Raw genomic sequence first — 13,423 nt, 5'->3', positions numbered from 1 at the left:
CTTGTCTTAGGATTTACCTACCTACCTATCCGTTCTGGGGGTGCCGAGGAGAAAGCGTTAGTTTCTAGTCTAGGTTAGGTACCTAACTAATTTTACTCCCGAGTTCTAGATATTTCTTTTCTAGTTTTAAATGATCGTTAGCTTGTTCTATTAATTTTACGTTACGATTTATTAACCCCCGGGAGCAATTCGTAGAGGAGGTAGTCAGGTAGACACGGGTAGGTAGACTTATTTATTAGGGTTGGCGACATGCATTCCGCTCTATTACACGCGATTAGCGCCGTATCAGGCTGACCGGCTGGCTGGTTGGCTGGCTAATCGACTACGTGGGCTCGTATCATCAAAGACGTCGTCGGAATTACTTTGCTGCTCTTGTACTAAGCGAGAATAGCCGCGAAGGGCAATACTTGGGAATTTTGAAACGTGCTGCATAAGTCACTCGTAGACTGACTTACTTGGCATAGTAACAACAAAATTGTAACGATAAATCAAATTATCATGTAGGCTATAGTGACTTTACATCCTCTCATACGTCGCTATCCTCGTCCGTTCACGATCGTATCAAGCACCTACCTACACTCCCTCCACCGCCCCCACAAAATCAAGCACATAAACTTCAACAATGCAATTGTCTTCTATGTAAACCCCCAGCAGCGAGGATACCCCTACCGCATCATTTACGGGAAAGCCACCCCCCCTCCCAAAATTAAGCTACATATGTTAGTGTAGGTAGGTACCTACCCATTATCCGATCTACACCCCCCGACCCGTTACGGATTACGTTAATCCAGAATATACCCAGGTTCCATAAGTAGTCAGATAGCGGTACCATCTCAATCAAATGCGGGTCTGACATGACTTAAACCAGGTAAAAACCAAGAGTGGAACAAGCCAAGGACAGGGCAGGGCATGAAGAACGGTCTGGGACCCGAGCACCCCCTCACCAACCATGTCGATCTCGTCCCGGCAGTCTGGGTAAGGGAGAAGCCGCTTAGCCTAGTTCAGATGGGCTGCCCTCCAACTGGCCAATGATAGGATACGACCGTAGAATATGCAGAAGTCAAAGAAAAATCCGGGCACACACACACACCACACACACACCACACACACGAAAGAAAGACAGGCGCATCAAAATAGAAACTTAAGTGGCTTGGATTTGTTGGAGTACTATCGCGTACTAAATCTAGGTAGCACAACGATACAGAATAAGCACACGCAACTTGAGCACTTCGTACCTCCCATCTCATCCATCTCATCATCCCCCCCCCCCTCCCCCTGCCATGACTGACTTAGGTAGCCTAGGCCAGATCGGTGTATGTGGCTCAGCGCTTAACGCACAATACCATTCTACCAGTCCTAGCACACAAAGCAACGCAACGCAACGCAACGCAGCAGGAATTCTTCATCTGCCTTCTGAAAAACGCACCCCCCCAAGACTATCCCCTATGTCCCTGGTGTGATGAAACATTGAGACCTGATCACAACCGGTCGTAAAGAATCTCGAGGCGTGAAAATAATTGACGTGTGGTATTCGCGTTCCAGTCGCCCGGCCCCCCTAACACCGCGCATCTCTCTAGCTATTTCGTAGAAAATCTTTTTTTAACTGACACTGCTTCCTCCCATCCTAATGTCTCATGTCCTCATGCGGAAACATGAATCGTGAAGTTAAAAACACATCCTGCTGGTGTACAAAAAGAAAAAGAAACGCAACGAGGTATGCAACGGAAATATTGGAAACAAAAAGCACCGCGGATGATATAAACCATACGCCAACGATCCTATGGCAAGAGGCGTCTAGAGAAAAGGAAATCAGAAAACAAAGGGGTAACTGATGACTCTTAAAACACTCTTTCCGTCTGCTGGTATCTCGTGCGCAATGCTACGCGCGACTGTATTATCCCGTGCTATAAACCGTCCATATTCGTGCCTAGTTCCGAGTATAATATTTCGTTTCGGTTGGTACCAAAACTGTATCTATGGCCTTTTGAATGCTTTAGGATCGGTCCGTATCATATAGTCGCAAAATGATTGGTAGACATCGACATCGACTTCGGAGATCAGCAGAGACGCGACTAAGGAAATTTCGGATTGTAGTTCGCATTCGCTTCTGCGACAATGGTATATCGATTCACGCTTGTCGGTAGTATTTGTAGTGATGTGTCATACGCAAGAACAAGTTGTACAAGTAACTTCTTCTTTCTTTCCACGTGTGGTAGATGGTATAGAGTAACCTCTAATAAGAGAGGTAACAAGGCTGTGGCGTTGCGCCCAAGAATTGCTTTCCCGCGCCAAAATAAAGGTTGGTCCATATTTCCAATCCTTATCCTATTTTAACTTTATTTTTCCTCCTTTACTTCCCCCCTGAAATCAGCTGTCAGCGGCCCAATAGCAATGTTACAAACACTAATTCCACAACTAGGGCCGGTCTTTTGTTGGAAATCAGTGTTACTATGACTGGAATTGACCACCTGGTACCGGCTGGCTCCAATAAGTATATGAAAGCCTGTTGTTGCGGTTGTCGTCAGGGTCTTCAAATAGGGGGTTAAAATCAGGATGCATCGTCGTAGGCAGTCCTTGGCCCCCCTGTACGTTAATAGGTGCTTGGTGGCCTTGGTATAGCCCTGTCACGCTCTCAAGGGCGTACATATTATGGTGGCCGGCCTGACTGTACTGGGGAACGTTAGACCCGAAAGAGAATTCGTGGCTTGCGCTATTCGTCGGCAATACCATCGATTGCATTGTGTTCGACGCTAACATCATGCTCTCGTGACTAGGATCGGGGGGTGTCATCGGCTCGTCTCTTGTGTGGGTGGGAAGAGAATACTGCATTCCCTCGTAGACGACATTTTGCATTTGTCCCTGAAGGTTGCTAGTACTGCTGCTTGGTGTGAATATAGGGCCCGGGTTTTGTCGGCCTAGAATCGCTCTCTTGCTTGCTGCCGCCTTCTTCCCGCCCTTGCGGCCGGACATGGCGCGCGCTGAAGCATGGGCGTTCGTCCGTGAGGCGTTTCTGGATTTGGCGCGGCGATTAGAAGTTCCCTTACTGCGGTAGCGCGTTGTACTCTGTACGCCATTTACAGCCCATTCCTCTAGAACCCATTGGGATATCTTTTTTGCCTCTCCCGACCCGTTTAGAGGGTCATCGGAACTCGCTTTTCGTTCGCGTCTGACAAAAGCCTTTTTTTGTTGGGAAGGATTAGTTAGTCGTAAATCCAGTCAACAATTAAAAATCCCATAAAGATTGTCACCAAAAGCAGGAGTATGCTTAGGTAGGTGCGTGCTGTTATAGTATCATGCGTGGAAATTGGGGCGAACTTACATGGTTCATGCTGAGATTATGCCGGATACTATTTTGCCATCCATTGCGTTTGTTCCCCTTGTCTGTCTTTTCCTTGTCCGTATTCTCACGGAACCATTGATAGATCTCCTGTAGCGTCATTGCGCGTGTGCGCCGGCTCATAAACGCTTGATGGATTAGTTGCGCGTAAGGGCCATCTGCCTTCTCTGACTCTTGCTCGTTCTCCTCCACCCCCTGACCTACTTCTTGTGAAGTTTCATCTTGACTATAGGAGCTGTACGATGTGTCTAGTCCTTGTTCTGCCTGAGGTGATTCACTTTGGACCATAACAGCCGAGTTGGGCTCTTGGTGGCTGCCGGTAATAGATGGTACCTCGGGTTGTGTCATATTACTTGTAGCTAGGTCGACTGGAGGAAAGTTGGGATTCTCATACGCTGACGTAGCCATCTGTGGATGCAACTGTTGCTCATGCTGCAACTGGGAGCAGCCTCTGAAGTTGTAAGCGGACATTTGATCTGATTCTTTAAGAAATGTCTGGTGGATATTAATGTGCTGGGCTTCTTGGGGCGACCAGCTCCTTGGACTAGCAACTGAAGGGTGTCCTGAGCAAGGCGCAAGTGGCTGAATACCGCGAGCACCACTCGTGGGTGAACCTTGGTAGGAATAGTTATCGAACTCCTCTTCACAAGTAGTAGAAGGTGGCGTTGGCCATACACCCTGCGGTGAGGAACTAGCTGAGTGGATCTGAGAGTGCTGGTAGGCCGGAATTGACGTATTGATTGTCATGGGGAATAAAGCTGAAGATGGGGCTTGCGGTTGGGCGTGGTGGCCTACTTCCGCAACCTGTGGAGCCGGAGAGGGAATATAGTAGGAGTCTGCACTGGGAAGATCCGCCGAGTTACCGGTTGATTGTGTTGCGCAGTTTCGTCTTTGATTAGTTGCTGGATTGCAAGACGGTAAGCAGTTGACGGGCAAGCCGTCAGGGAATCTTTGTTGCATTCCGGCGAGTCCAAGACGCTGTCGACTAAGAAAGTCAGGCTTGGCTCACGACGCCGCGATCACCAACGAAGCGAGAAACAAACCAAAGTAGAAGACGTTGAAGACGCGAATATTGGTCGAAGGTAAGTATGCTTTCCAAATGGATTACAAACTTGAGTAGAGATGATATGAAAAGGATAATGGGTAGGAGGTAAGAGAAGGAAACTCGGGTATATGTGAGGAGGTAGAAGAGGTACGCAGATAGATATGTGTTTAAGTGCGTACTTTGGGAGGTATGTAAGTATGCGTATAGGTAAAGTCTAAGGTTGTTGTTGAATTTTCCGGCTATGCAGACGAGTTGAAGGAATGATGTATGGATGTTGTATGGAGGTTGTATGGAGTATGGAACTCAATGCCGTGCAAGACGAATGGGCACCTTGAAAGCCAATGTAGGTACATAGGTCCGTACTAGATGCAGAGAGAATGGATAGAACCTTGTACAGTACGTAGAGGTACGTAAATGGGTACGGCTGGTACGGCTGGTACGGTACTAGGATGGAAGGAGGGTGGACTGGGGTAGGAAATCGTACTCTCATCAACATGAGATTAAGAATTATGTACTTAATGACGGACCCATATGGAATCCTAGTAGCTACAGATAATCCAGTAGATCCCAGGCGGTGGCACCTGGCTGGTTACCTAGGACATGTACTCTGGTACCTACTGGATGTATGCAAAGTTGGTACTTGCATCCGTACATGCCTAGACAAGATGTAGAGACGATGTAGAGATGATTGGGAAAGCCCTAGTCGTCCCCTCTAATCTAGGAAAAAGGGGGTACGTACCTATTACTAGCTCGTCGACAAGGAAGCTGGGAAGGAGAGAAGCTGCTCACAAGACCCTAGTTCAAAGTTGAGTTGGCCAATGCAAAAAGGATCAGTGACGTGGGTGGGTCCCTAACGGTGTAAACTGCTCTCTGTCTTCCTGTCAAATGAGCCTTAAATAAATTTCTGGATAAAAGTCTGCGGAGCTAGAACCAGCTGGGTAGTTGGGCAAAGATTTTGAGTAGACCGAAATGGGGCGCCGGTCAAGGCAACTTTGCACTCCCACAACACCGGGCTATTGTGGCTAGGTATTCTGGTATTATTGTAAGCCAGACGATGACAACATAGGCTATTGAAGATGTTCTCAACCGATCTGATCTGTAACCTGCCAACGCACCGGCTACTCTCTTCGCCGGTAAACCCTTCTCCGGATTTCTAGAAATTCTTGATTGATGTTTATTATTATTATTTTTTCTTCTCCTTCGTCTCGCCTACATCAGTTAATTACAGTTTAGCTTGGTCGGAGACTTAAAGAGCTTTGTGGTATGTAAGTGCTGTCTGGATGTATCCCAAATATCTCTCTATATCGTACAATCGTGTATTCGTATATTATATATGCGTATCTAGTATGCGTCAGCACATGTGTGCGTACTATGTATGCATGTGTGCTTCCTTTACATATAACTACATACATTTGCATGCATACGGCGTGTTTATCCTTGTGCAAACGGAATTGTGTTTCGTGTGTCTAATATAGAGGTCGTCCAGGGCGTGGCTATCGGGGATTTGTTGCGCGTCAGGGGTATCAGCCAGTTAAACAAGCTATGACACATCTATAATAGATATTATTTTAAACCAATTACTATTCGCAACGACTAACTTAACGGAACATAGACGAAGATAAAAAATTTAAGAATAACTTTAATAATAATGATGAGTAGTAAGAAAAATGAAAAGTGAAAAGAGAAAAAAACAACCCTTCTAAATTAATCGACTTCTAAATAATGGTATTGTGAGGTAGGTGGCAACGCAAGCCGTCATGAAGACACTGTGCGCAGAATAGCAGCGGGATTAGGGCTCTCTTCCCGTGCCCGGATACTTGCATCGTGAGTAAATATTAGTAGATTCGCCAAATAGAACCAATCATTAATTGAATCTCGCTGTCTCCGGCGGGATCGCCTTTTACAGCCTTACTAAAAAGATCCTGAAACTGTCTTGAATAAGAGCCCCCCCTAGCCATTTCTGCCGCATGCAAGTCATCGCAACGACCCCTTCTAGAATTTCGATCGAAGCTTTTAATTTACAAGGGTTCCTAGATCGTTCGCTCATAAAAACATACAAGAGTGTCTCGGGCTGTAAAGACCATGGCCAAGCCCGCGAGGAGCCTTTCAAATTAATCCCACACTTTCACTTATAATTCACCACGCGTTCACTCTAAATTTAGCAGACAGTGGAACCCTCACGGGGATAAACATTAACTTCACAGCAGGCCAAAGCTCCGTCTCTGTACCGTTAACATGTCTATGACAACCCCCCCCTAAATAGGATTCCTCCTTTCCAACTGTAGTTCCTTATAACGCAACCAGGTTAGGGAGTTAAGGTAGCTCTCCGTTCCCTGTGCTACAGAAACTAAGGTGATTTGCACTTCTCCGATGCATTTCCACGACGGAATGATATTTGCGAATTATTTTCCAATGCCATTCCCATATAATACCCAAATATCGTCACATGATATTGGGTTAGGCGATTGACACAAACCCACGCTGTATAGTGGCCTAAATGAATAGAATCGCTTGCGTTTGCCATTGAGAACCTATTGACAAATGGTGGCTGGGTTTACTTCCGATAGTAGATCTATGTGACATATCAGTATTTATCAGGATCTGATCAAGTATAAAGGTACGTACCTTCTTGAACTGGAAATGAAGTTGAAGAATTCCCTAGATGCAATATATTAGATACGGTCTAGTTCGACAACAGCATGGGATGGAAATGTGCATGAGCCGAGGAGAAGTAATTCGAAACATGCGCGCCATGCGGCAATGCTAGGTGTGGCTTGATATAGGCAAATTAAAGGCTGTCAAATAGAACCCGAAAGTACCTAAAGCCAGCGTTTGCCACCCCTAACAAGTCCGGCTACCACAATTCGGTGCTTTCTAGACATGTGATATAGAGACATAGCACTACAAGCTTACCTACTGCGTAGGCAATTCAAAAAGAAGTGTGACATAACATACCTTGTCAAAACTGCTCTTAAAGCCGCGATCCTTTTTTGCGCTATAATCCCATTCCCGATCAACGATGCGAAAGGCAATATCTTCATACGGTGGCCCAGCAATGAAACGAATCAAGCAGGTATCCTCCTCCCCTGCCGGCGCAAAAGATTCGCCTCTTCTCCTTCCGTGCTCACGAATGATCTTGAATGTGGGTGCTTTCGTCTTGTCGATGAGATCGGGATAGAATATGTTGAATTTGTATCCTTGAACCACCTTTGGAGGTGGGTTATCGTGGTCGTAGTGCGTCTGATTATACTTGTTCCACTCATATCCCATCTGCACTCGATTGAAATACCGCGGTTTACGAGGCCTGTATTTATCTGCCCACTGCGGCTTCGTACCACTCGGAACTGTCTCTTCAGCTGTGAATATCTCCTCATTCTCGCTAATCCCTCGAGCAACTTCTCGTTCATACAGAGCCTTGGTAGCTTGAGAGAAATCTTCATTTTCGCTCGTCGCAAATCTGGCAGTACCGGGAGGTGGTGCGCTGGTCGGGTTACTGGCCGCCGAGACAAAAGCCGTATTAGGTTTTGACTTCGGAGCAGAAGTCGTCGCTGTTTCCTTTGGTCCAGTATGAACGGTACTCCCAGATGATTGGGATTCGGCAAGCTCTTTGGCTTTTTCAGGATCCTGGTCCCCTAATAACTTTATCCTACTTTGTCTGATTTCCTCGCAGATGTTCTTAAGCTTAGCTTTTGCTTTAAAAATTTGCAAGCTCTTGAGTAGTTGTTCCCAGTAATCAGTGTCCATAACCTCGTTGGAACGCAGCTTGGTCTGTATCTGGCCTTCTAGCTTCTCTAACTGCTCGAGATTCTTGGGGCCAAGTATTTTGTCCACGTCGGCGCTGACAGAATTGACAACACGTTCCTCAGGACCCATGGGTTGAAGTCGCTGTCTTCTATCGGTGCAAAGTGTCTGCAGTGCCTTCCAGTATTCTTGATTCCTTTTATTCGTTTCAAGAGTCAGGTACGGAGTAATGTCAGCATCGAGTTCGTCAAGCGCAGACTCCTTCAGCCCTTCTATAACGGTACCAGGAGGAGGCACATCAATATCAGCGTCGGCATCATCGTCGTCGAAGACGTCGCGGTCCGTGTCGATATATCGTAGATTGAATGCAAGGAGATCGATAGGTTTTGCTCGTCCTTCCCTAACACGGATATCCGCCTTCTTCTTGGCCTGCTTTAAAACGAATTTGTCCTCATCTGCGACAAATTGTTGAGACTGTTCATCTTGACTGAGCCAGTTTTGGGTGGTAGAATTCGTCGGTTTGTTCTGGGTCGGTCGCGATGACTTGGTGATTCTATTATTGAGATCTCGTCTAGGAGATGTGATATCGCGGCGAGGGGGTGACTTACGGCCATAAATCATAGCACGTCGTCCGGGATCCATCTTTCCAACTTTAAGAATCTGATCTGTTGGACTATGCGGGGGGTTCGTGTGGAATAGAATATGGATGATGGATATTTTTTGTTGTACCTTTTTTTACTTCAATGTTGTAAGACTGCACGTTCGCATCTGTCATCAGCATCACGCTTTAGTTGCTCGGCGATGAATCCACAAGTCCCCACCAGGCCCGTTCTTATCTGTTTATATCGTTTATATCTGCTTATCAGCCGATGAGCTTAGATCTACTTACGTAAGTCACTATTATCAACGTACCTTACGTAAGCTTCTTAACGTAGTATTGAGTACAATTTCTGACGATCGATGTCATTGAACTAACAACATCACTTTATGACTTTACCAATATCCTAATTCCACTTAGATTTCCATAGACAGAAAATTCAAAGTTTCATTCATGGTTACAATATAATATTTTTATGAATTTGTATGCATCTAATAAGTGTACCAGGGCTATCTACCTAAAGGTCCATGTATCTCTTCACACTTCGTCACTCGAAGGACATCTATGGCGTGTGGGACGACTGGAGTACTAAATCAGAGACAGCACGCCGCCTCATGACAAGGTAAAGCACATGTAAGCATTCATAAATGCGTAACATATACCTATCCAGACTCCGTGAATAGTAGGCCACAGACCTAAGCCCCTTTACACCAACATGATATCAAAATGACACCCTGTTTTATTCTTCCTCATAGAATAATACGTCGCGGTATCCTAGATAAGCCATGAGTAATAACGCGGCGATGCAGAAAGTTCGCACCTATATTTTGTCAGTATGGTAACGAATTAAGGGGGTTATTCGAGTCTTACGAAATATATATTATAATCCATCGTTCTTGTTGGCTCCTCTTGGGGCCCTTTCCGGGGTGCTCTTCGGCGCTCCTCCTCGTCCTGATTACTCGGCAAGGCCTTCTTAATGTTCTTCTGGTTGGCCTGTACAAGCTGGGCGTGGTCATTCTGTAGGAGCTCAAGGCGCACCTGAAGCAGTGACGCAACTCGTACCGACTCTTCCATCTGCCCCTTTATAGCGACAATGTGCTTATTCACAGCCCCCATGTTATCACTGACAATACCGAGATTTTTGTCCTGGATATAGGAACGAATGTTCTCAAGCTGTTCACAGTGGGCCCCCAGACACTTCTGAGTAGCGGTGATAAACTTTACGAGGACTTCGATAGTTTCTATCCCATCGCCGTCAGAAAACCGGACATGACGGCTCTTGCGATGGTAGCAGCGCAGTCGGTCTTGGATATCCGCTAGTGCCTCCTGAACACGGCAAACACCTATTAGCAAGTGGACATAGAAGTACGAAAGGTTACTAGAACATGAAGTCTTAAGCTGGCCCCTGTAAAATGTAAACGTATATAACTTACACTGATCGAAGCAATACTCTCGAGGTCTACATCGTTGTTAGACGAGGTGGAGATATGTCCCGACGTTCCCTAGGAACAGGATTAGTTAAACTAGATACCCTTCAGAAGCAAATGTACATTGCAAGCCAACTTACAGTTTTCTTTGTCATGGAAGACATGTTATTTTAGATGCCGCGTGTGGGCAATACCCAGGCTTGCAACAGGGGATGCAAAGTTCTTCTTAGTGGTTAATTTAAGAAGTTCCTTTATCCGTTTATTTATGTTTGTTAAGTAAAGTTTAGGTTTCTGTTTATAAAAACAAAGGGGAAAAAGAAGGCATAGCTGGAAATGCATAGGTATTCTTTTAATACCCCCAAGCATATCTTCATGGTGGCACCTGCCAAATGATGTGTTGCTTTGAGGTCTGTGCTTCTTAAGTTCGTGAGTTGTAAATCTGTGAGTTTCTGCGTATGTACCTGAGGTACCTAAGTTGGTAGGTGGATACGTACCTAATGGCTGTACTTTTGCTTACCATTGTTGACCTTTTACGCGTTAGATAACTTCGTAGTTACGTACGTGACGACGGTAACCCTCTTAAAATTTATATCATTGCTAGGACAGCCCTCCATGATTCAACCACTCGTTTTTTGCCTTTCGTGGAGATCCGTACCGTATGGCTCATTCCAAGGTCTCCCCTTTTTATCTATCTTTATACCTAGATCATATAAAAGGAAGGGGGGTAGACCTAGCATCCTAGGTTTATTCATAAATTCGACTTAGGAGCCAGAATACCTGTAATTTGGATATCGTATCAAGTAAACAGAAGATATTATTCAAGATTATACAGACAAGATACCGTTACGATACCATGCTGTATCAAATGTTGATATAATTCGCGAACTACTAAGACAAATCACTATATTCGTTGCCAGAATATTATTAGCCTGTAAGGACAGGACACATTACATAACCGAGACCACATATCGGTGGTGCTGCAGTAGCATTTTATCAGTGAAAGGCCTCAATTCTTGAAAACTCTATCTCAAAGATATTCTCCTTGGCCTAATCCTCGGGATATACACCCAGTAGCGGATCCCTCGTTATGCCAATTAAAAGATTCTCCAGAGAAGAGCATAAGGCGAAGTGAAAAGGAGGAGCAGGAGGATGGCGGGAATCACCATAGTCACGATTGCTTTAAATTGTTCCTGAGATTAATTAGCTTATATTCTTGGAGATAACCGTTGTCATTACTCACATCTCTGGCGGGGCGTAGAATGATCATGGGTCCATCGTAATCCTTTCCTGGGCGAAGGTTGAAGCAGACCGTGTCCTCCGCCACAATCCCACGGACCTCTTTGCAAATCTCAATGATCTCCTTTAGTTTCATACCAATTTCCATATTCATTTCTTTATTTAGAATCTCCTCAACTTCCGCGAGGCTTCGGTCAAGGCTCTGAATGGCACGATAGTTTGAAACCTGGTGTAGGGAGTATTCCTCCATCTACAGGTTCGAACATCCATCAGTAACGAATCCATTAAATCCAGTCTGAAATATTGGAATGCGCTTGACGCTGAGGGGGGCGGCACGTTACGGTGCAGAGCGTAAATGAGTTGAATGAGGACTTACTGTAAGGAGTGGATCACCGGAGACCTGGATATAGTCCACATCGCCAATGCGGTAGAGACGAGGCTTCAAGTACGACATCAAGTACGACATCTAATTGTATAGTACGGTTAATACAGTACCTAGGTATAAAGGATAAATTCAAAGGGAGACGGTGGTATTACATACCTTGGTCGGTCTCAGCAGAGCGGCCTAATGTGGAAAGATATCGACTGAAGAAGGCTAGAAAGAAATATGAGTGGTCAGATTGAATAAGGCGAGGTTGAGGAGTTAAGGAATAAGTGTGGAAGGAGATAAATAAAGTTCCGTATAGGAAAGAAGGCTGTGGATAGGACCTAAGGTATGAATCGTTGATGAAAAGGGTTTTTGAGGTCCGCGTAAATAGAAGATAAAATTTGGGCGAGGTTGTTATGTACGGAATTAAGAAGTTGTAGGAGCGTTAAGTCAAGAAGGCACGGGTTGATTGGAATGTTGATACCCGATGTCGACGCGTGGTTTGTTGATAGGGAAATAAGAAGACTTACGATACGTAGTATAGATATCGATGTGGAAGAGCTTTCTGATATTTGAGCTGCCTAGAAGAATTCAAGGATTCTTAGAGGGGAATTCCTGATTGGTCTTGGGAAGAAACAGGAATTTTAAAAGATAAGGTGGACTCGGGTTTTAAAATCGAAGTTCGAATCAGGGTACGGACTGAGGTACGAAAAAAAAAACCTGAGTCACTGATTAATCCAGTGAGGTCTGTCACTAGGTAGGCAGGTGGGAAGACAAGGCGTGTAGTAAGTACCTAACCTTACATCCCTTTTATTTCTTGAACCGTGACTCAGGCAGTTGGCCAATTGTACAATGACTGACGTGCCTCTAAGAACACTCTCACCTAGCAACCACCCTCTGGGAGTTGGTGTAAAGCTAGCAGTTGTATCCTTTAGGAACATCGGCCTCAAAATATACAATAAACATGAAAAATCAAGAAGTACGTCACAGCCCGACTTTGATATCTAACTCGATGATAAGATTTAATCCTGTTAGAAAGACAAGGTCTGCATGTAAAGAGCGGTATCCAAAAATGAAGGTATTTCCAAAGATAATATATTTAATATTATATAAAGAAAGATTAATTATGTAACCAATTACCTTATAAAAATATATAAATATTAATTAAAATTAATAAGCTTTATTATTATACCGGATAATTTTACATATAAGTTAATTAATAAGGATTATTTATTAATAATATTTTAATATTAATAATTTTTTTTTTTAATTAATAAAGTTATTATTAATCTTTTTATTATTTAAATATATATTATATATATAAATATCGTATGTTATTTATATATTTTACTTTTAAATTTTTATTTATATATATATTTTTTTTTTTTTTTAACCTATTTTTATAATTATATTATAAAATTATTTATATTAATAAAAGTTTATAAACTTTTATTTAAAAAAGCTTTTATTATTATATTAATAAAATTATTTTTATTATATATTTAATAAATTTTATTAATTTTTTAATATTTATAAAATTACTGTAATATTATAATATTTATTATTAAATATTTCTTTTTTATTATTTTTAATTTTATAAAATATTTATAAAATAAAAAAAAATTTATATAAATTATTATAAAAATTTTAAATAAATTTAATTTTTTAAAAA

At 43.5% G+C, this 13,423-nt stretch overlaps 4 protein-coding genes across 4 annotated transcripts; all 4 read right to left on the bottom strand.

Annotated features, from left to right (window-relative positions):
• Nucleotides 1-2,391: 2,391 nt before the first annotated feature.
• On the bottom strand, nt 2,392-4,446 carry F5Y00DRAFT_213494 (uncharacterized protein). The gene is made up of 2 exons (XM_048005541.1): nt 3,320-4,446; nt 2,392-3,177 (listed from the first exon to the last, which is right to left on the bottom strand). The coding sequence occupies exons 1-2, from the start codon at nt 4,295-4,297 to the stop codon at nt 2,449-2,451; spliced, it is 1,707 nt and encodes a 568-aa protein (XP_047859912.1). The 5' UTR covers nt 4,298-4,446; the 3' UTR covers nt 2,392-2,448.
• Nucleotides 4,447-6,936: 2,490 nt separating this feature from the next.
• Nucleotides 6,937-8,765, bottom strand: F5Y00DRAFT_267003 (mid region of cactin-domain-containing protein; the record flags this gene model as incomplete). The annotated part of the gene is made up of 3 exons (XM_048012013.1): nt 6,937-6,954; nt 7,008-7,040; nt 7,338-8,765. 3 exons carry the CDS (start codon nt 8,763-8,765, stop codon nt 6,937-6,939), a joined length of 1,479 nt encoding a protein of 492 aa, XP_047859911.1.
• A 695-nt stretch (nt 8,766-9,460) lies between these two features.
• On the bottom strand, nt 9,461-10,312 carry F5Y00DRAFT_267002 (uncharacterized protein; the record flags this gene model as incomplete). Its single annotated transcript, XM_048012012.1, has 4 exons — nt 9,461-9,541; nt 9,592-10,047; nt 10,155-10,223; nt 10,289-10,312. The coding sequence occupies 4 exons, from the start codon at nt 10,310-10,312 to the stop codon at nt 9,461-9,463; spliced, it is 630 nt and encodes a 209-aa protein (XP_047859910.1).
• Nucleotides 10,313-11,242: 930 nt separating this feature from the next.
• F5Y00DRAFT_267001 (uncharacterized protein) lies at nt 11,243-11,850 on the bottom strand (the record flags this gene model as incomplete). The annotated part of the gene is made up of 3 exons (XM_048012011.1): nt 11,243-11,338; nt 11,389-11,634; nt 11,761-11,850. The coding sequence occupies 3 exons, from the start codon at nt 11,848-11,850 to the stop codon at nt 11,243-11,245; spliced, it is 432 nt and encodes a 143-aa protein (XP_047859909.1).
• Between the last annotated feature and the right edge of the window lie 1,573 nt (nt 11,851-13,423).

This window comes from Daldinia vernicosa (assembly GCF_022497035.1).
Source record: "Daldinia vernicosa strain CBS 139.73 unplaced genomic scaffold F5Y00scaffold_89, whole genome shotgun sequence".
In the NCBI taxonomy this organism is placed as follows: Eukaryota; Fungi; Ascomycota; class Sordariomycetes; order Xylariales; family Hypoxylaceae; genus Daldinia; species Daldinia vernicosa.
This window is presented reverse-complemented; position numbering and strand designations above follow the sequence as displayed.